The sequence below is a fragment of the Furipterus horrens genome, unplaced genomic scaffold, assembly GCF_987537825.1.
Source record: "Furipterus horrens unplaced genomic scaffold, mFurHor1.1.pri manual_scaffold_3, whole genome shotgun sequence".
NCBI classification, from domain to species: domain Eukaryota; kingdom Metazoa; phylum Chordata; class Mammalia; order Chiroptera; family Furipteridae; genus Furipterus; species Furipterus horrens.
Genome location: NW_028327173.1, coordinates 168815392 through 168839435, shown reverse-complemented (window position 1 = coordinate 168839435; position 24044 = coordinate 168815392). Strand labels below are relative to the sequence as shown.

Genomic DNA, 24044 nt, shown 5'->3' with positions numbered 1-24044 from the left:
GGAAATGTAATAAAATGTTAATTTTCTTAGGGTGGTGCTTGATATAATATATATCCCAAAAATATTAGTTTACCATTATTAGTACTCCTAACATTATTATTGCTATTATTACTGTTAGTCAGTGAGAGGAGAAAAAAGGATTACCAGGCAGCTAATGGTAAGAAGACTGGCAGCTCACAACCATGATTAGCCCATAAATGTCCTGTCACATACTCTGCTGTGTATCAGGTGGGATTACTTCTCTACTCACCCCGAGAACTCCTTCAGGCTGGCCTTAAAGCAAATTATAAACTCTCTGAAGGCAGGGACTGTCTCACTCACCTTCATAATCCCAGAACCATGTACCTAGCACATAGCTTTGCATATAATAAATGGATTTGAACTATCTTAACCAAACTTTACCCAAATCAAAATCTTGGGGTCAAGAAAACTGGGAGATATGCTCTAGGCATACTCACCAGGGACGACTGGGTGCTGCCACCTCTCTTTGAAGAGAGGCAGGGATCTAGGAGGAGGCCTTCATCTTTTGGCTATTACAAATTATACAGACAGGTTTCCCAGAAGCAGCAGGAAGTAGCTGGTCACCTCTCAGACTAAATATTAGCCAAGAGTCACCCAACTCCCAGGCTCCAGAGGCCAACAGATGGTCACATACCATGTGCTCCATGCAGATGCTGATCTCGCCATCACTGTAGAAGGCACCATAGAAGCCCACAATGTACGGGGAGTTACACTCATGTAGAACCTGCAGCTCCCTTATGATCTGGTTCCGGATCGCAGGTTTGATCTCCAGGTGAATTAACTAGGGAAAGAAAGGTGGGAAAAAGAGAGGCTTTAAAAATATATAAATGGATGGCTGGATGAAAGCTTTCTTAAGTGCTTAAGTTCTTAAAGGTAGGATATGAGTTAACAGGTAAGTTTTAAGAAACAAGTCTCTGCCCCACCAAAGCACTGAGTACCAACACACCAAGGCAGGTGTTAGCACTTGAGGACCTTTAACCAGGGGAGGGCCAGCTATACCTCCACTCTTAGGAGCCAAGACTGAGGTAGAACACCCCCCCCCCCCAAAGCTAAATGAAGGGTTTCCTCCAAAAGGACTTGTGAAGCTGAAAGATGAAGGGAAAGTGGCCTTGAGAACTTGGTTGATACTAAAGAGCTATAGGAGTAGAAAGAAATGAGGAACTGGATATGCTCAGCTAAGGTGCTCAAGAGATTTCTCTTTGACCTCAGGAGCCTAATGTGGTTGAGATTTAGTGAAGTCCTCAGGTGCCACCTTATATTCTCCTAATTTGTCCATTGTTTCAGCTGGGGAGACAGGTGACATACATGAAATGGTCTCTAAATAAGGCTGAACTTCTAAAAAGAGCCACAGACAATGAGTGCCAGAGGACATGGAAGCGGTGGTTATCAGTGTGGGCTGCAGCAGCTAGTGCAAGCTAGACAAGAGGTGGGCCTTGAAGATGTAGACTTTGAAATGATGAAAGGAGCAGCACAAGCAAAAGTATATAGACAGGAATGAGCATGGTGTGCGGAAAGAACCCAACTGCACTGGAGCAGGGGGCTGTGTTCAGAAAGAAAAGGACCCAGAGTAGACAGGAAGGAAAGTGCAGCTTAAAGACTACATGCCATGGTGGGGAGCGGAGCTGTTACACTGAAAGGGAATGAGGGGAACACTGGCAGGGCTAGAGCATGGGGAAGCAACTTGAATTGAGTGTGTTGTGCATCACTGGGCTGGGTAAATGAAAGCAGCTTCTCCTCTGTTTGCTAAATAACAAACATTCACCCTAGCATTCTTTCCAGAACACACAGAACACTAACAAAGCGTCTCTTGGTATTATTTCCAGCCTGGGAATGGGATAAAGACACTAACACATTATTCATGTATTTACCTATAATCTGATAGATAATGTGAGTTTGAAATTCAAACAGCACAAAAGGTACTGAGTGAAAAGTCAGTCTTCCTTCCACTCTTGTCCTCAGACCTCCTGGTCTTTTTTTATTTAGTTACATAAATATTTGTTCAGACGTTTTCTCAATCTTTTTCATCCTTTCAGTATAGGCCATAAATTGAGGGTCTGTTCCAAAAATTCTATCCTACCATGTAAATGCTGAAGCATAGTTTCCAGTGAAGTTCATGGGGTGAAAATCATGATGCCATAAAGTATTGAGAAGACTATCATAACCACTGTGGACATCAAGTTTGTAGCACACGAATGGTCACCTGTCCTCAAAGAACTACATGATCACATAAAAGAATGATTCTAGTGAAAAACCCAGTTCCAAGAATTAGGGTTTCCAGGGGATACGCATATTCAGCTTCTATTCCAAATAGAGCCTGAAACTCATGACGAACTTTATGAATATATTTATTTATTTTTTGTGGTGTAAGAGCCTATATAGGAAATAATGCCAGGTATCCGCAATGACCACACAGCCAAAGCATCTTGCCAAAAGCATATACTATCTTGGCATACTTTCCCAACCATAAGGAATATTGAAATACTCTATAAAATAATAAGTTCCACAAATCAAAGGAAGCTAGATACAAAACTGATTAAAGAGAGGTACTTTAAACCATTTCCATTGTTTCTCTCATGTTTCTGGTTTATCCTTTTGAATTTTGTACTTATTCAAGTAAAGTATAAATTGAAACAAAAACCCAGGTAAACAGAACAAGAAATAAAGGGCCTCATTAACTATCAGGGATCCCTATGTTGCAACCTGGAATTCTGTATAATTGGCCAACATCTACTTCCAAGCATTTTTAAATGGTTCTTGCAGAGGATTCTTAGGTAAAAGTGAATCTACATACTCCGCAGCCAAGGACGCTGAACTAAAGATGCTGACACTTTGTTGCCATTTTTCAGTCTCTGCACATGGCCTTATAATTCTGGATGCTCGCACAGAGACTGCCACTCACTGGCACCCAAATTTTACTAGATGCTGCAACCCAGGAACCTGCCTCTCACAGCTGAGCTCCCTGCAGGTCTTCTAAGAGATAAACCAATTACCTGTTTACCAGGTGAACTCGATTCAGTCCCTTTTTTTTTAGGTAACCTCACCTTTCTGGCCATAACCAGGCCAGACGGCTTGTGGGAGACCTTGAACACCACACCACCATTGCCTGCACCCAGCTCACTGATCTTCTCGAAGTCATCATCCTTCAGTTCCCCGACCTTCTGCTTCTGGGTAAGAAAGGCCTCAAGGCGCTTCCGCTGCTGCTCATCGAGCTCCAGCTCCTCCAGCTTCTTCTGCAAAGCCTCCAGGTTGGTCCTGTCCCAAAATGGGGAGGGAGCACACAGGTCAATGCTGTCACCAGAGGAGTCCACCCAAATAAAGAGGTTGAGGGAAAGGTTCCATCACTGTGGTTCTGCCCTCTTCACTCCACCACCCCACACCATTTACTACTGACAAGGCCTTGGTTTCCTCATTTGTAAAACAAGGGAATTAGGTCTCTCTCAACATGCTGTGAGTCTACAAGAGGAACCAAAGAATCTACTAAAATGAAGGTGGCTCCAGAATGAGCCTCCTTAATTTGCTTTAAAACCCCAATTTCAAAAGCCCCACTAGTGTTGGTTGTATTAAGTCAATATCATATACAAAGTAAAATCTATTACCAAAAAAACCACTAAAACTGAAACCAAATCAAATCATCAAAAGAGGCTCTAAACTGAATCACAAGAATAGAAACTCTCTTTTTCAATGCGATCAAGTCAGGAACCAGGTTAATCAAAATGAAGCAAGAAATCTAAAAAGATTTAACTAAATTTTTTTATTTTTGCATAATACATAAAAACATACATTTGTTCACCCATTTTCTAACACACAGCAAGGCCCTCTCTTTGAGTAAGGGTGTACACTGGTAAGAGCCTCATCACATTATCTTTCTTACATGAGCCAAAACATAATACATTGTCTATCATTTCCAATTCCTGATTCCTTAGAGTGAAGTAAAAATGTAGACACAGTTGTAACAGAATAAAATTCTAAAAATTTTATGATTTCCCCTATCTTAAAGCTCATCTAATTGGACAGTAGTAATGTTTTTTAGTGATTTGAACTTGAGCCTTTCCACATCTTTTAACTAGCGTTCACAGGAGGAAAAAATGAAAACCACTTCATTTGCCATCCTATTTCATCAGTTTTGGCTAATATTTAAATATATTATTACTTAATTACAATACCAGCGAAAACTGCACAAATGGCTTTGAGAACAAACTGGCTCTTGCTAAGCACCTAATTCAACCAGTGGGTGCGGAGGTGAGTGGGTAAGGTAGAGAGCAGCCCGCTAGCTGTGCATTCAGCATGCTGTGGGCATTACTAAGTGTGTTTTTACAGAGAACAGAAAACTGTTCGTTACTCCTGGGAGTTCGTTAAGAGGACAGTAGTTAAGGAGGATGGTAAAGAGAACTTCCACTCTGTGTCATTTTATTTCAGTCCCTAGTCCAAACAAACAACATAGGTGACAAGACAGGCCATCATCCCACACCAGAATGTTGGGGCCCCCCCGCCCCCAACATACACACACACCATTTCTGAGCCTGAAGGGTAGGAGCAAGCATAACCTCCTACTCTTCATTCACACTCTATTCCAATCTTCAAGAAGGCAGTAAGATGGACACCTAATGCCTCTCCAGTGTGTGGAAAGATCCAACTTTGCCTTACAAATAACACATCACATGGAGCCAAAGAGGACAAAAGGCTGATTTTACCAATTTTCCTCACTGGGTAACTCTGGGGAGAGGAAAGCTGATGCTATGGACTGAATTGTGCCCCTCCCCACCAACTCATATGCTGAAGCCCTAATTCCCCAAGGTAACTATGTTTAGAGATAGGACTTCGAGGAGGTAATTCAGCTGAAATAAGGTTATACAAGTGGAGTCCTAACCAGACAGATTGGTAGCCTTATTAGAACAGACGTGGCCTCCTCCCCCTGTACCTCTGCACATACTAGCACCCTTATCTTGGAATTGAAGCCTCCAGAACTGTGAGAAAACAAATTACTGTTGTTTAAGCCACCCAGTCTATGGTATTTTGTTGTTCAGCCCAAGCAGGCTGAGACAGCTGGTTAATATTCTCATCTTGCTGAAAAGCTCGACTAAGTCTCAGCTGCACCCAGACTCTCAGGTTTGGGGACCTGGAACAGTGTGCCTGGAGTGCACAAGTATACACCCTCTGGTTTCCTTTCTTTCAGGTCTCTCCACAGAAGAGCCCATTGATGATAACATTTAGGAACACATGTCAAATGCAGAGACTCCACAGCTAAATCTTGGTTGAGGTTACTGTCGCCAGGAGGGCTCATCAGGCCAGCTGGAAATGCAACTCTAAAAGGTAGTCAAACACACACACAGTGAGTGGATATGAGGGAGAGAAGAGGGAGGGCTGGATCGAAGGAAAACCACTCTCCTCACAATTCTGTGTATTCTTCCGTTTTATATGTATTAATACATTTAACCCACAACCCAACAATTACAACCGATAGCACACTCAAGCACAGGCATGTGAAATAACTTGTCCAAGGTCACAAAGTTAGTAGGTGGCAGAGCCAGGATTCAAGCCTGGGCAACGAGAATCTCTAACCTTAACCATGATGCTATATAACCTCTTCAAAAAATGCAATTCTTTCAAGGAAGGCAACTTGCAAACATGGGTAAGATTCTAGTGTAGTACATTTAACACCCCAGTCTCAATCAGACATGAAGACGGTGTACCTACATGAAGGGCCTGTGGCTCCAGAAGCAACCCTGTTTCCCCTGAATATCATCTGAACATTGCCTTGCAAGTAACACTGGCCATAAGAAACCCCACCTAGACAGATGTAGGTGTGAACAAAACTAACTCCATCTCTGTGTCCTGGATTTAATTTCATTTTATGGGTTTCATGGGACTTTTGACCAACCTCACTGTCCTTAATAAAGCAAAGCTTTCTAGTTGATGATTATCTGTGTTTCTTAAGATGTAGCCATAAATATTTTTGTTAGTAATAGCCAGAATGGCATGATGACAACCAATATAAACTGATGATAATATCAATTATAAACAATCATCTATCACAAGAATACCAGAAGGGATGGCCCCTGGTGCCACTGAATTCTTTTTTCCTTTGTCCTGTCGATCATCAGTATTGGAGTTATACTATTAAAAAAAAGTACTGTGACAGGGGTCTATTAGTGGAGAATAATCTGCTTCCCTTTGGACCAATCTTCCCATAAGTAAATTACCCTATCATAAATTCTGTTACATTCTGTGGAGTCCTTGCTTGGTTTGTCATTCTTAAGATACCTTCTCATTTACAGTAGCCATTATACCTTTATCCCACTGTGGGACACCACCCATTCGGAAAAAAATTAAAAAGGAGGGGGGAATGCTGACTCTGTTCATTTTCCCAATTCTCTGTAGAAATAAGTTATTCTTCCACCTTTAGGAAAAAAATGAAATCTGGGCATTGTGCCACTTCCTGCCTCCTTTACCTCCTATGCTGTACTGTCTAAACACCTACCCCACCAGTAAGGAACTGACTCCTGCTTTGTGCTTCCAGGAGATGGGGGCAGGGAAAGACAGGGCAAAGACTGTATTGTAAGCCGTATTGTAAGCCGTGGTGACAAGTCTCTGCTAATGACTAGGGGTGGAACAGTGTAGCTAACTAAACAAGTCCTTAGGAATCTAAAATCCTGGATTCTTATCCTAAATTGGTGGTCATCAACTAACTGTGTGACCACAGACAAATCATTTAACCTTGACATATCTCAGATTTCTCTTCCATAAAATGGAGTAACAACTCATGCTTATATCACCAGGGAAGGGTCAAAATAGAAAACTACTGGGAAGAAACACTAGAATTTTGACACATTTCTACACTTATGTTAGGGCAGGCAGAGGTAGGATGGAGGATAAGGAGCAAGAGCCAAGGCAGCAATAGCAGGATCCAGAAATACTGCCTTTCCTTTAATTTAATAATTCTTAAAACCCTCTAAAAATTTAAAAAACTGTTTCAGAGAATGAAAGACACAAGACTTTATCTGAAGGCCAAAGAAAAATTCTGGCATCGAAATGGCTTTCATACTCATTAAAAAGAAATCACTCAATAATTTAACAGTATCCAGTACTACTTCATCTTGCACAAGGAGTCAATGATGTTCAACAAGGTTTAATTCCACCTTCCCAAGAAGAAATGCTCCCAGCAAAGAAAACAGAAAGAGAGGGGCCCCTCACCCCTAAACTATACCATGAATCACCAAAACTCAAGAGGGCAAGAACCTGCCTCCTTCATAATTTTTGGTTTTAACTGAAAAACAGCAAAATCAGAACCAGGGATTAAGAAAAGAAACTGGAGCCTAGCACAATAAATCTCTGATACATACATACAGGCCTCTCCAGGGACCAGCGGTGATGAGCTCTGACCTAAGTTCACCACAACAGAGAGAGAACCAAACACCGTAATGTGAATTTTGCACCACAGCTGTCCTACAGTAAGCACAAGTTCATTGAAATAAAAGGAGATTATTATAGGTTTGAAATGGGAACACAGAGAAAAACAAGGAACATGGAGAAAAACAAGGGTTGTCATTTGTGTTCTGAAATCACCAGGGACACATAAGGAAGTGGGTGGGGAAAAGATAATCTTATGGGCAAGAATATCTCCTTCGCTCTCATCTTGCTCATCTACTAAGCCTAATTATACTACCACAACTGGAATCTTTCATTTGTGGCTCAGTGGTTTAAATCAAGAAGCAGTATAACATGTAGCAAAGGAAGGGACCTTAGAGACAACCTGATCTAACCCATTTTACAGGTAAGAAAACTGAGGTCCAGAAAGGACAGGTCATACAGCTTATTGGTAGACCTCTGGTTGTGGGTGTTGAGTCCACCTTTGGGCTTAGATTCTTAAGCAGCTGTGGGAAGCCATGCTTCAGTGTAGCCATTCTTTTGCACAGTTCATAATGTACTCATTGAATTTAGCATAGGTATTTGTTTCCCTTTCCTTGGTAGGGCTGCTCACATGTTGGCTGCCTACTCTTCTCTGCCTGCTAACAGTTGTGTAGGTGAGAAGAGTCTCACAGCCATTGTTCTTGAAAGCAGCCCCAGACCCTCTTTCAAGACCAGAGATACATGCAGGAAATCAGCTGCTTCTGGGTCAGCACAGAGCTGGCCTTCTACAATGGCACATGAAACTACCAGAAAATACAAAAACATGCATGTGGCTGCCAGATGCTCAGCGCTAGGGAAATAGGTGTGAAGGCTTTGGGAGTCAGAAAAACTAGTTTCAACTTTGACAGTTACTTGCTCTTGTGTAAGTCACTTCTTCTCAATTTTTCTCATAGGTAAACTGGGAGAGTTAAACTAAGTGGTCTTTAGGGTGCTCTTTAGTGCTCAAATTCTCTAATCTGAATATCAGATTCCTCCTGTAATATTCCAAAGATAGAACTCTGCAGCTAAGTACCACACATTTCTGCAAACACAGTGGTTAGCTTCCCATGTTGTATGGTTTGAAGCCCTGGTCATTATTTCTTGTCCACATATAAACCCCACTGACAGCTATCTCATCCTCACTGCATTTTCCTTTGAGACTAAATTCATTGCTTCATCTTCCCTAGTCTTCTCTGAGAATACATGCATTTTGACACCAGATGGCCCTCAGTGAAGTAAAAGGAATACAGATTAAGACAACGATGTGATGATAAATAAAGGTTCGTTGCAGAGATTAAATGAGTGTAATGTAAATAAAAGTTAGAATCATTTTAAGTGCTAAACAAATACTTAATATTGTTATTCTATTGTCAGCTAATTATTAGTTAATAAGAAAAACATTTAATAGTACCGACCATTGATGTATTACATACCTGCTCTGTGCCAGGTATTCCGCTAAATGTGGATGAGCTCTTTAATCGCCTATGATGTAATTACATGATGTAACCACCATGATGTAATTACCACTGTTAGCTCCACTGTACTGATGAAATTCCTACATTTTCACATTTCCATGCAATAAATAAAATAATCTGAAAAAAATGTACAATTTAGTTAAAAACTACCTTTACTGCCTTTAATTGGCTTCACCACCACTCCCAAACATGACTATGAAACAAAGGTTGTCCCACAGCTCCCCCAATTCTCACGAGGTACCTTGGACACAGATAGTTCTGTAGTTCAAGATATGCTAGAGTAATCAGATTAAGTTTGGTAGGAAAATGAGACCCAAGTTGGTCTAGAATAATACACAAAACTTAGACAGATATAGAATTATAATCCTGTAAAGCAGAAAATTATATAATGTTATTAACCAAAGTTACCCCAATACATTTAAAAATTTTTAAATTTCTGATAGCAAAAAAAGGAAAAAGAGCACTCTAATAATGTCCACTCTGCAGACAATGGTATACAACTGGGATTAAGAATATTAAAAGGAAAGAGTAAGGGTTGGGGGAATAAAACAAAAGTAGATACAAATGAGAGTTAAGACAGATGTTTAATTTCACTTTAAATCAAGTGGCTTCCAAGCCAATGAACAAATGTTTTTAAGCCAAGAAAACTGGTTTAATTAAAAAGAGACTCATAAGAATCACACATTCCTATCCTTAGAAAAATAAAATTAACTTACCCCTTGGAATCAAACAGGCTTCTAAAATCATATCAATTACCTTCCCACAGCATGTTTCCGCAGACAGATTGATTGAAAAACACATGCATACACACACACACACAGAGGAACCTCTGCAGTGACAGGACCACCCACTCACATAGACTCTTCTTAATACTGAACAACATATTGAAACAAAGAGGGGTATCATATTGTTGCCTGAAAGAACTTACAGCCTAAGGCTCCTTTTGTTCCAGTGTGCAAATTTTCTTTCATATTAGCCACCTATGAATTAATTCCTAAAGGATCATTCTTCCTAGAAATATAAAAAGGAGTTTGGAGAGAGAGGGAAAAAAGATCAGAAGACAGAGGACAAAATGGAACATCGTCTTTACTTGATACGGTAAAAAAGGGATATAACAGTCTGATAAAGAATGAAATTTAGATGCATTTAAGAGATAAGTTTCCTAAATGCCACCCATTACCTCATTTAATCCTCACAGCAACATTAAAAAATAGGTATGTTGTTCCCATTTTACACATATGGAAATGGTGGCCAGGAATAAGGTGAGGGCTGGGACTTCAAAGCTTGACTTTTTTTTTCTCCACATCTTGCTGAAAAGCTCTTGTCCTTCAAACAAATCCCCCACCAGCTCATCCCTAACACCAGCTATTAACCCATTAGTGGCTTATTCCTTTAAGGTAAAGAACTGTGTTCAATCTACTCAAAGAGGAAATCCCTTCAGAGTTCATCCAAGACTAACATATTTTGATTGGAGTAGGAAGGAAAGAGGACACTGCCAAGGTAAAGCACACTGATAGAAACCGCGGGGGGCGGGCACGGGGGCGGGGGACGGGACACAACCTAGGCACAGCTGAGGGAGGGAAGAGTAGGAGGAAGGGCAGGGAATGGTGAAAGAAAGAAAGCACTAAGGACAGGTAGAAAGTCCAATATATGTGTGGCCGTCATCAGAAAAACAAAGGTAGACTTGGGTCTGGTGGTGGTCACTGAACGGGCGTGGCTGGCTGTTCCTGAAAGGACAAGCGGATTTACTGTGGCCTTAGAAAGATGATGCATTTGACACCATCCATTCCCTGTTTTTGAAAACCTGACCTTTTAGAATAGCCCATACTGCTCTGTGAATTAAAGATGGAATTTGCTCTTCAATAAGGGAGGTACCCTGGCTGGTGTGGCTCAGTGAATTGAGTGCTGGCCTGCGAATCAAAGGGTCATCAGTTCAATTCCCAGTCAGGGCACATGCCTGGGTTGTGGGCCAGGTCCCCAGTTTGGGGCATGCGAGAGGCAAACACACATTATTGTTTCTCTCCCTCTCTTTCCCTCTCTCTAAAAACAAATAAATAAACTCTTTTTTAAAAAATAAGGGGGAAGGTACAGGACCTAACGTAACCATAATCTTAGACCTCATTACCCAAAACCATGAGATCAATCAAGTCCCCAAGACAAAAAGGTCAATAGCCAGTAGTGCCCAAAAGCACAGCCAAAGGCAGAAAGATATAGTCAGAAGAATCACAGCACTCAAAACCTCTCCTATTCTAGTCAACATTGAAGAATCTTAATTCCCCAGAACTGTTTTCTCCTTTAAATACAAAAACAACATATTTGTCCCTTCTCCTTGCCCAAAGTACATACAGAGGAAGGGTGAGCAATCCTTACCTCTGAGGACACATCTCCTACTGGGAAAATCCCACTCCCTAGATCACTCTCTAGCAATGCTCAGGGAATCCTGATCTCAGATTCCATGCAAGTGCTTACCTAGAAACTCAACTTCTTAACCTAGAGTGTAGAAAACTCCTAGTCAGGCCGTCAAATCAATAGCAGTTGGGTTGGTAGGGTCAAAACCTACCTAGTAGAAGTAATATCGTGAACCAGAGAAACACAAAATTAAAACCAAAACTGATAGGGCTTGCTCCTGTCTTCTGAGAGAAGGCGCAGGGTAGAGAAATAAGCGTTTGTGCTCACCAACCCGCTCACAGCAGAGGCCACCAGAGGACAAGGAGGCTTGCCCACAGTTTAGAAGGGCCTGCTCCTGAGCCTTGGCATATGCAGAAACAAGTCTGAGAAGTAGCACAAAGAGTTAAGAGCTGGAGAGCTAATTATGTTGTAGAATAAAATGAAAGAAGCTTGCTTTAGAAGTAGCTATGAAGTAACAGGACAGGAAGAAAAAAAATGCACCATGGCAGAGTGGTGAAGGTCATTTAAGACTAAAAATACCAAATAGTAGCTGATTTTAAGTTGTCTTTATTGCTATAATAATTCTCCCCACCCAGACCTTAAATCCAATTGGCCATGCACACAAAGAGCGTTGCGTATGTTTTGTTCTTATTGTTTGGTGGAAACCAGGAAAAGGGGACCAAACTCCAAGCTAGTTCAACACAGAGCAAAAGGAAGAGAAAAACCACAAAAAGGGAACCATGAGTCCCACAGAAACAGAAGTAACCATGAGAATGTAAACTTCTAAAACTGCTCCAACCTAGAGGAGGGCAAGGGATAGGGAAGTGGAGCAAACATCTGGTTTACACCCATTTATGCTTACAGTTGTGAAAATGCAATGCAGATTTATTACGGAGCGCCCACTGTGTGACAAGCACTATCTATGCTGGAGGCTAGGAAGTGCAGATGAGGAAGACAAGGTCCCTGTCCTCACCAGGCAATCTCAATTTGTGTGTGTATAATAGGGAGACAGCGATACAAGAGATGAAAAAGAGAGAAACAGGGAAGAATAATGACAAGTATAGCAACAATTGCAGGGTGAAGTACATCATGATGCTCAAAATGAGGTAGACACCTGGGGGTGGGGGGTGGGTATGGGAACAGAAAAAAGACCCCAATTCCATCTAAGATGAGGAAAGGAAAGTGAAAATCAGAATAAGCAATGCCCAAGTTGAGTCCTGAAGGATAACAATTTTGGCAGAAGAGAAAAGCACCCAGGCTTGAGCATCAGGATAAACAAAAAGGTACTGAAACTACAAGTTTTTCCAAGTGGCCAGAAAGTAGATGCATCCAGAAGAGAGCCAAAATGAAGATGGGAGAGTAAGCTGGGGCTGGACCACAAAGGGCACAGTACACCATGCCAAAAAATTAGGTTTTGATGAGATATTGGTTGAAGGGTACAAACTTGCAGTTAGAAGATAAACAGATAGGTTCTGGAACTCTAATAAACAATAAAATGATTATAGTTAACAATACTGAATTATATACCTTGAAGTTGCTAAGAAACTAGATCTTAAATGTTCTCAACACAAAAGAGAAAATGATAATTACGTGGCACAATGGAAATGTTAGCTTATGCTATAGCATTAATCAGATCGCAATACATAAATGTGTCAAATCAGCACACTGTACACCTTAAACAATGTTTTATGTTCATTATGTCTCAGTAAAAAAATAAATTAAAATTTTAAGTGGAAAAGAAAAAAAAAAAAAAAAGATGGTTGTAGCACACCAGCCTAGAATGCCTCAGAATGGTTAGGGTTCAGCAAAGAGCAGTTTGACATCTTAGCTTCTAAAAATTCCACAAGAATACTTGTTTTAATACAAGGGTGAGAAAAGCAGGTTTACAGCTGTTCATATGGAAAATAATACAATAATTAATAAATAATAATACAAGAATAAATTCCATGTTTCGCATACTCACAACTGTAAGCCTACTTTTGCCTATCGCTGTATTTAAACATCTAAAATACATCCAAGGTATCACAATTTGACTAGGATGCAATTTAAGCATGAAGTTTTGGGGTCAAATCACCCATGATGTGTTTGTGCAATGCAGGTATTTGGATAAGTGAAAAACTTCTAATTTGAAACCTTCATAAAAATGGAGTTAAAAGGTGCACAACTCAGGAGACAAAGAGCGTACGGAAATCTGAGGTTGAAAAACTGCTGAGCTCAGCTTTCCAGATCCTTGGAAGCCCACCACGGACTTCTCTTTTAGATAACTAACCTCTCCTTAACTCGTCCAAGGAAATAACCCTGAACTTGATGTCAAAAGATCTGGAGCCCTCCATCAACTATGCTGATAACTGGTCACCTAACCTTGAACATCTCTTATCTGCATTAAATGGAAGCATACTCCTTCCAAAAACATCATTTTTATAGTGAATATGTTCCTGTTAATTTTTTCTATTGATATTAACATTTCATCATACCATGTCACTTTACTAATGGATTTTTTTGTAAGCATGAGAGTTTTTACATTTAAAAACATGATGAAGTTGAGATCTCTGCTATAATCACTAAGTCTCCATGTTATACACCTATTAAGCCTATATCCTATCTGCAAAAATATACATAGGGACATTTACACATAATTCATACCCATATCTAATGATGACCTCATAAACTATTTTCCCACCATTAAAACACATATATGCTTTACTTTGAAAGGCACTGCCAGAAGAACACTTTCAAAAAAAAATCCCACTGCCGGTGAAGTCTCATCAACTGCTGCTTTTTCCCTACTGTATACTTTATGAATTGCCTCATCATAATTAACTCCAACCACTGGAATTAATTACTCCAGATGATTTAGGAATTGGTCTTCTCAAGTCTTCTGAAACTTGTTGAGATCATCCCACAAAAGCAGGGGAAAGGGTTTGAATAAAGCAAAAACAGTCCTTTAAAAACTGGGAAAAAATAAATAAATGGTAGTATACTCTTATCCTGTATCACAAGGGACTGTTACGAGCACCTGGACAGAGAATGGGTGAGAATGTGTTCTGAAATAGGTAGATAGATAAACATACTGGAGACACACTTTTCTTAGAAACAAAAACAATGAAAACAAAAAAAAGAACACCATTCTTCTAACTTATTCTTGGTTAAAAAAAGAGTGTGACTGTGGATAACATCTCACATTAACTGTAAATCCTCAGAGAGGATTAAAGAATAAAGAATAAATCAATGTTCAAGATTACAAATAAAATCTACCAAGATAATATTCCATTGCATAGTAAACAAATGTATTAAACTTGAGTTGTGGAGGAAACAAAAAACAACTACAAAACCAGCATTATTAAGTATTTGCTGGACCTTGGGCACTCTGAGTCAAAAATCTACAGGCTCTGCGTGGCATTCATAACAGATACATGTTCTTAGAGCAGTACATAAAAAGGTTTGTCCACCAAGTTCTTCCTCTTCACTTCTTCCCACCCACTTCCTTTCCTTCCAAAGGAGGAGGGCTCTCATTTACCCACTGGTTTGCCACATCCTACCTCTGAAGCTACTTCCTAGGAGCTGCCTGGGCTATTCTGAGAGGAGCTCTAACATCTTGATGCCCCAGACCAGAGATTTTTAACCACTGTGCTGCAAGAATTTTTAAAACATGCAATACCTCACAATTTAGTCTGGGGCAATGACCTCTTTTCCTTTAGACTGTCAAATTAAAAAATGACAACAGCCAATACAACAACAGCCGACCAGTATGAATGCCCTGTCCTGAACCAAAAATATTTGGGTCATATAAAAGGGTTGCATCTTATTGGTCATGTCACATAATAAATCTGTGTCTGCCTGGTTAATTCTTGGTACCAGAAATCCTTATATACAAGTACAAACACCTGATTTTTTTGAAAGTCACTTTGGAGCAAAAACAGCAGGTTGTTGTTATTATCATTATTATTATTAAATCAAAATTACCTATTTTTTGTCAGATTAGCAAAAATATATTTTTTGATGTGCTGCAGAATTTTAATAGTTTATGTATGCTATGAGATGAAAAAGCTTGAAAATCGCTGCCCTAAACCACTAGCGTATTTATGACATCCCTATCCTTCATACTCATACAGTCTAGTAACTAGATTCTCTCTACTTGACCAGATAATACTCCCAACTTTTGCCCTGGTTGCTGTGGCTCAGTGGATTGAGTGCTGACCTGCAAACCAAAAGGTTGCTGGTTCGATTCCAGGTTAGGGCACATGCCTGGATTGCAGGCCAGGTCCCTGCTGGGGCATGTGAGAGGCAATCAATTGATATTTCTCTCTCATATGTATCTCTCTCTCGCCCTCTAAATATGAATAAATAAAAATCTTAAAAAACAAACAAAAAAAAACCTCCCAGCTTCCTTTATGCCAGGCACTGTATTAAGCACTTTACCTACAACAAAGTCAGACAGAAGCCACATCTCAGTCCCATCTGGGGCTCCAACTTTTGCTTAATTATTAAAAAAATAAAATAAAAACATAAATGAGAAATGATTCAAGAATAGTTATCAAGAAAAATCAATGCATATAACATTGTATTTGATATCAGTGAAAATCCAATACAAGCATACCTTGTTTTATTGCATTTCACTTTATTGTGCTTCAAAGATATGTTTTTCACAATTGAAGGCAAGACACTTCACCAGCAAAAACAATTATGGCTCGCTTTACTGCAATACTCACATTATTGTGACTGACTGGAACCAAACTCACTATTTCTCTGAAGTATACTTGTAGACCAAATCTCCTCTCCCACATGAATTCTGTAAACTGACACCGACATTCATTCATTCCACATTTACAGATCACCATGTCAAGCCTGGACAAGGGACAGGGCACAGAGACTGAACTCTTGATCTCCAGAAGTCTCCAGTGTAGGTGGTAAAACACAACAGATATGTATAAAGATCACCACACACATATACCCACAAGTGGTCTGTCTCCCGAGTAGTTCATGGACAGTCCCACTGTAGCTTTTCTGAGGGAGACCAGGCAGTTTCATGGTCAAAGTAATATGTGACTTCAACATTAAAGGAGAGGTAGATTCCCAAACATTAGTAATAAGCTTGAAGGAGAAACTCCAAATGAATTGTAAATAGTGGGTACCATTTTACTGAGTGTTTACAGTGAGTGATTTAGGTGTCATGCCAAAGACCCTTAAACCCTCAAAACAATCTGACAAGTTAAGGATCATCACCTTCATATTAACTAATGAGGAAGCTAGATATGAGAGAGGTTAAGTGATGAGCCCCACTGACACAACTTGTTTAGGGGTGAAGCCAGGACTTCAACCTCAGCTGTCTGCCTCCACAGATCACTCCTATAACGCTAAGAGCCAGAACAGTTTGTATCTATGGGGGAGCTGGTCATGGTACTTGAAGAGGAGCAGGGCATAATTACTCCTCTTTTCCTCTTAAAGAGACTTGAAATCTTTGTAATCAAGAAGGAAAAGACTTCTTAAATCAAGACATCAGTCAACACTGACTACCTACTGTGAGATACTGTGCAAAGAATTATTATCATCTGCTGTGTTACAACTGGACTTCCTGCTACAGACATCACCCTAGTGCAGGTTAATTGGGCCCCTCTGGCTGGCCAGGCATGTGTGTCCCTCCCAAAAGTTCCCACCTGAACAAAGAGTATGCCAATCCCCAACAGGGGAGGACCAGAGACCAGTCTATGGCACATCAGTTGCTGAGTTCCCAAGCCTCCCCAAGTCCATTAGCTGGAGAATGTAGAACACTGAAACTTCTATTACAAATGATAAGTACTTTTTTTTCAAGCTTCAAAGTTGGACCCATTGCTACATTTACAATCTACAGCAGTCTGAACAACAGAAAATGATGATTTTTAAAGCCAAAGAACCAAAGGTATACTAAGAAAAAAAAATTAACAATACTTTTTCTCTCCCTTTACATATACTTATTGTCCTGCCCTCTTTTTTTTTTTTATTTTTTCCTTAAATGTTAAATCCTATCAGTCAAATCCACACAGCATTATTCCTAGGCCACAGCTGACTGTACAGAAATATGTCAAGACTTTAATAGCCCTTACCAAAGCCGGTGAGAGTTAACAGTAAATTAATCACTCTGTGCTGGGGGCCTTGAACAACGAACACCAGAATAAAACAAATAAAAAAACAATTTAAAGGAAAGAAAAATAAAAACAAAAGAGTACCGGTCGCTTTTATTTAAACTGAACATATAAATTCTTCCTTTTTTGTAAGACAGATCAAAGGGCATGGAAGAAAACAGGAGCCACGAGAGAAGTCAGGGACCCTCGACCTCGATCCAGGCCTTCACTAGCACTGAGTCAACTGCCTTGCCTCTGAGTCTCAATCTCTTCAAGACAATGCCAGGAGGTTGAACTATCAAGATATTTTCCATTCCTAGCGTTTAAAGACAGACAGGCAACTATATTCAGGGGAGAAGGAATGAAAGGAGTTGGTGGTGAAAAGGATGATTAATATAACTTTAATGCTATCCTGGGTCCAGAAATAGCCTGCCTGGCTTAGTGCTACATTCACCTTATCGGCCTAGATTTATTGAGAAGGGGGAGGGGTGTAGGAGGACTGGTGGGTGGGAATCACAGCCACCAACAGTGAAACTAAAACTCTGTTCCCAAATGAGTTCTGCTGAAGTGTGATTTATCCAGAGTGTTAAACAACTACCAGCAGTATGAAACCATATTACTGAAATTGTGTTACCGCACAAACTTAACTTTTCCCCCAAATGTGCTTTGCAGAGAGGATGCAGAGCTGAGAATCCCATGTCTCTGGCCATCTGTCCTATCCCAGTCCCTGGAGAGGCATGGGGGGGAAGTGTGAAAAGCCACAGGTGCCATGTATATTCAGTCACCTATGTCACATATCCATCAAGGAGCCCAGCATTTGCTGGGATAAGTATTCAGCTCAGTATGCAAAAGAAGCTCATCATCCAGCCGCCATCCGGCCCCAAACATTCATTCCCTCAGCCTTTATGCCAGGCATGGGGCTGAGGGAACACCACAGAATGTCACTGCCAGTTTCCCTTCTGGGCTAGTAAGGGACTGTAGGCTGAAAAGGCAGTACAGAGGCCTACAGGCACACTTAGCTGCCTGTATGACTTGCACAAGGCCCTTAATCAGTTTCCTACCTATGTAGACAGATCCTGCATATCTCATGTGGTTGAATTAGGAAATGAATGAATGTAAAAACAATGAGGAGTATACATAGCTTTGAAGAACAAATGCTGTGATTACCACCAACACTGTGACCCTCTTGTGCCAAGATACTATACACTGAAAATAATCAACCACCAACAAAGCCTTTGCAGGGATTAGCAGAGCCCTGACCTTAGCAGTGGAGCATCTTCTGCCCTCTGTCCTCACTGCCATTTCAAGACTTTAGTCATTCCCATTTCAAGACGTGTTTAGTCATTCAACAAAATTTTACCAAACCAGATGCCAGGGAACATGCTATGCACTGGAAATAATGAAGCATAAGACCTAGTCCAACTAGACAGAGTCACACAAACAACTTAAGTGTGGTGGGATACGTACAGAGTGCTCTGAAAGGAGAAGATGACCAGTGCCTGGAATGGGGTAGAAGAGAGGTCCGTGGCAGATTTACAGAAGTGGTGACCTACAAGTTGGACTCTAACATAGATTAGGATTTCAGCATGCACTGAGGGTGGAGAAAGAAATCCCAGAAGACGCAGTATGAGCAGAAGCCAAAGCCCACTGGAGAAGATGTGCAGATGAAATATGGAGAGCTGAATCCAAGATCTACCTAGAACTGATCCCCAACATTTGCCTAGAGCCACAGGAAGGGAGTGGTACTTTCCCTTTATGTCAGAGACTACCCCTCCCTATTCCTATACACACACACACACACACACACACACACACCCACCCCCAGGAAATCATCTTCAAAACTCTTGAAGAAGAAAGCTGAGTTTCTTGGGTGGTGCTTGCGGTCCTAGAGAAGCTGGGAGGAGTCTATATTGGGATGTAATGTGTGACAATTTTTTATCAGGCACCTTTGGCAGCCTCCTGTTCACCGAAAATAATTCCTTTGCTTCCTGCACATCCCCGAAAATTCCAAGTATGCCTGGCATTGTCTCCATTCCAAGTCTGTGTAGATAAAGGACAGGTGAAGAGCCCCATCACCGGAAGTTCTTTGGGAGGTAAGTTTTCTCTCCCTTTCACCTGATAGAGAACAAGGCACTCTGGGCTGGGAATCTAGTCCTGGACCTTACCATTAGTCCCATTAATCACAAAAAGCAGTTTACACAATGTCTATAAATCCTTTCTGCTGGGCAGGTGTTATTATGCCCATTTGATAAATGTGGAAATAAACTCAAGGATCTGAAAGAACTTGGACAAGATCACTCAATAAGAGACAGGGTCAGAAATCAAACCCAAGTCTGCTGGCCCCAAAGCCTTTCCGCTGTGCCACACCGTCTCCAGGCTACACTTTCTTAAAAGTCACAATCACAATTCAAACAGAACCTGCTATGTGATAAGGCCAACTTCTCTTAACCCTTCTTTGTAGCCCTGGTTCTTTTATCTGCCAAAAGATCTCCAAATTCCTTTCAACAATAAACTGTAATCTAGAAGAGCTTGAATGTGTGCTCAGTGGTGACATAAATGATCATGTGGAGCTCATTATATAAGCCCAAAGGTAACAAAGCATTGCCATCACCCCCACTTTGCAGAGAAACAGCAGGCACAGACTGGTCATGTGGTGAGTTAACAGCTGTACCAGCGAAGCAGCTCAGATCACACACTTTTCCTCTACACAAGGCACTGTTATTCAAAAGCACTGCAGCCTAAAAAGTCTAAAGCCTGCAGACTTTCAGACCCCTCTGGAAGAGAGGCTCACAGGCAAGACAGGCACTTTTCTGGATTTTCCTGCCATCATTCTAATTTCTCTGTTTTTACTCTCTCTGAGCATATTCATTTACATGACTTTAACATTTCTTTAGGAAAAAACCCAAAACTTAAATTTCTCAGTTTTTGAAAGACAACTTTCTAAATCATGAGTCTATTATAATGAAATCAAACATCACATTTAGGCTTCCTAAAAATATTACTCCAGCACAATGCCTCCTTTTCGTTCCCACATGCCCATCCCCCAAACACACACACATATACTTTAGACTGTCATTTAGATACTAAAGTGTATAATTTAAATGTCTTTAATAGCACCTACTGAAAGGACATTTGCACACAATTCTTCACTTTACATCAAAGCTGTGATCCAAACTGGAGCTCTTACTTAATTTCAGGACTATATAAGTAAATATGTGGATGGCAAATCTGACAAAACTCAGACAAGATTTTAAATACACCCGATTTGCCCATAACATTGGCTTTTTTTTCAATTTTCAGCAAAAGTCCTTTTTGTCCATCTCTTAGCTCAGTGCCTGGTATATACTAAATATGTACTAAATATCAGTTAAAATCAATGTTAATACATCTTTACCTTTTTAACAATAAGTCAGAAATCTATTGAAATTTTTGTCATAATCTAAATCTATTTGACCTCAACACAAATGCAATTCAAATCAACAGCAAATAACAAGCAGCTGCTTCCATTCAAAATATACATACCTCTGTCACTGACCTGTTTTGAAGTTGTCTTCTGATACAGAAGACAAATGGCTGGCTAGCAGCTGCAAGTTCAATTACAAAGTACTTGGTAGGAAGGCAGAGGAAGTACCAGAGAAAATCGAAGTCTTATTTCATATATTAAGTGTGGAATTTCTTTCCAACAAAGATCTTTCATTTCCCTAGAGAAAAAACCAATCCAGACATGCCCTTTGATCTTAGGAAAACACAGGGCTGTCCTTTGGGAAGAACATAGTCTGGAGGCCAAGGAAACGGGTAGAGCAGGGAAGTCACTCCTTTGCATTTGTATCTCCATTCTGTTATTTTTTCTTTAAATGAGTGTGGGGCAAGGGAAAACCCACCAATCCAAAGGCCTGAATTAATTAGATGTATGACAGTAAACAAGTCATTTTCTGCTTTAGTCCTTCATTTTCTCCTTCACAAAATAAAGAGGAAAAATTCAAATAAATTAGTAAAAAGGGAAAATTGGCATTTTCCTTGCCAATAGCACTCCTGCAAACATCATGAACACTCCTAAAACCTGCCGGACTTTCTGTAAGAAGCACAGCAAACATCAACGCCACAAATAACAAGAGTACGAGAAGGGCAAGGATTCTCTGTATAAGCAGGGAAAGCAGCGTTATGACAGGAAGCAGAGTAGCTATGGTGGGCAGGCTAAGTTGATTTTATGCAGAAATGCTAAAACTACAAAGAACATTGCGCTGAAGCTTGAATGCATTGAGCCTAACTGCAGATCTATGCTGGCTACTGAGAGATGCAAGCATTTTGATCTAGGAGGAGATAAGAGAAAGGGCCAAGTGATACAGTTCTAAATTTAGTAATTTGTTTTATTATGTGACAATAAAACCCTGAGGATATGTTCACTTAAAGGGGGGGTAGGGTGGTAACTTAGCCCTGGCTGGGTAGCTCAGTTGTGGTCAGAGCATTGTACTGATATGCTAAGGTTGCAGGTTCCATCCTGGATCACTGCACATACAAGAAGAAATCAAGGAATGCATAAATAAGTGAAATAACAAATTGATGTTTCTCTTTCTTCCTTCCTCTCTCTCTCAAAATCAATATATTTTTAAAAAGGGTAAAATTAAATAACCTCTAGGCACTAATCAAATTTTCTACAATGATGAAAATGTTCTAATCTGTGCTCTCTAATACGGTAGCCACTAGCCACATGTGGCCACTGAGCCCCTGAAGTGTGCTATGCAACTTAAGAAATGATTTTTAAACTTTAACTTTAATTACTGTAATTTAAACTTAGTTACATATGGCTAGTAGCTACAGTTTGGAGAGTGAAGCTCTAGAAAGACCTCTAACAGTTCATGCAATCTCTGGAAGGTGTGTGGGAGAAGCATGGGTGTTCAAGTAGGACAGAGCTGGGTTCTAAACTTAATTCCGCCCTTTACTAGCTGTGCTACCTTGTACAAATTACTTAACTTCCCTGAACTTCACTTTCCTTATTTGTACAATAGAATATTATGACCTTTCTTGTAGAGTTTTAGTGCAAATTCAAGATAATGGATGTAAATAGATCAGGCAGACCCTCAATAAATGGTAATTTTTCCAGTTATAATGTCCTTCAAGGAGAAAAGTTTCATGTCTTCTCACTTCATCCTACTGTTCCTTCCTAATCTAGGACCCATACTTAATTATTACCCCACAGATTAACAACTGTGATCCTACAGATGCAGCCTTTGTCTTTCAAAAAGAAAGCAGCTTGCTCAGGAATCATTCCAGGTCCTCAGCTATGGGTGAGCCTTCTGTAACCCAAGTCCTCTGAGCCTCCGGAACTGTTGATTTCCGCTTACCCTGTGTCCCCTCCACCTCACACCAGCCTTCAGGAATTCACAAAACACCTCCCTGTGTGTGGTTGCCTATCAAGCCGAAACTTTATTCAATGCAACTAAAACACCTGTTGGTGGTTTCTGGTACTTTCCTCACTAACTCTGCCTTTGTGTTCCCCTAATAAATATGTTATGGCCTTCTTAAAATTCAGAAATGCTTATGACTATCTTTTTATTTTCACTTTTCTGGTAATTGTTCAGTATACCCAGAAATAGAAATGTAGCAAACTACATTTATTGCTAACCCAGCATTAGTTTAGTTTTCTAAAACAGAAACTGTTTTAGAAAGTGTTCCAGTAAAATAATAAGTATTGCAATCTATCTAAATTAATATAATGTTAAAAGCCTGATCCAAATGTTCCACTGGTCCTTCCTTTGGTAAATGGAACCTTTCCATGGTTTAAATGACCAAGTTTACATAAGTGAACACAAATGACTAAGGTAAGCAGCATAAATTTTCTATTATTAATAACTGTTGGGCCCTGGTTAGTGTGGCTCAGTGGACTGAGTGCTGGCCTGTGAACCAAAGGGTCACCAGTTTGATTCCCAGTCAGGGCACAGGCCTGGGTTGAGGGCCAGGTCCCTGGTTGGGGGCCTTTTAGAGGCAGCTGACTGATGTTTCACTCTCACATCTCTCTCTCACATCGATGTCTCTCTCCTTCTTTTTCTCCCTGCCTTGCACTCTCTCTTAAAATAAATAAGTAAAATCTTTAAAAAAACAAAAACTGTTGGAATGTTAAGGTGCTCTCATTTCCCCGCCATTCCACAGACTGGGGCAGAGCTGGGGGAGGAGAACAGAAAAGAGGGTCCAGGGAGAGATAGACTAAAATACAGGCTGGCATATGGTAGGGTTTCAATGTGGATTTGAGTAAGCCATTAGACAAAGTTTACATTTAGTTTGGAATTCATGCAAACTTCTGATGCCTCCCCCAACAAGGACGTTCTTGAATGATCATTTATTGAAGAATAGTATGAAATCAAATAAGAGCAAATAATTTTGACTCTGGACTCTCAAATATAATGAGGTTCTCATCTAACTTTTTAAAACTAATCTGGATATGTAAGTTATAACTCAATAAAAAAGAAAACAACCTGGATCCAGACAAACCTATGAATTTGGCAATATGATTGGCTAATTAGTCATGTCTTCTCAAATTTCAAGATTTAACCTGAATCTAGAACCCAAGTGGACCATTCACCTAACTCAATTGTTTCACTTTGTCTAAAAGTAAATGCACTTAAGAGCATTCAAGATTCTGAACCTTTCTTGGTAACAGTTAAACTCAAAATAGGTCAAT

The 24044-nt window shown here is 40.2% G+C and overlaps 1 protein-coding gene and 1 pseudogene across 2 annotated transcripts in view; both read right to left on the bottom strand.

Annotated features, from left to right (window-relative positions):
• MAP2K1 (mitogen-activated protein kinase kinase 1) overlaps positions 1-24044 on the bottom strand; it is a 69789-nt gene that overhangs the window by 33611 nt on the left and 12134 nt on the right. For both annotated transcript variants that reach the window (XM_090270802.1, XM_090270803.1), the window contains exons 2-3: positions 3063-3273; positions 656-802 (exon numbers count right to left, since the gene is read on the bottom strand). In XM_090270802.1, the coding sequence (XP_090126928.1) occupies positions 656-802; positions 3063-3273 (358 nt within the window). The remainder of the gene's footprint in view (positions 1-655; positions 803-3062; positions 3274-24044) is intronic.
• On the bottom strand, positions 2005-2472 carry LOC150016673 (methylsterol monooxygenase 1 pseudogene; annotated as a pseudogene).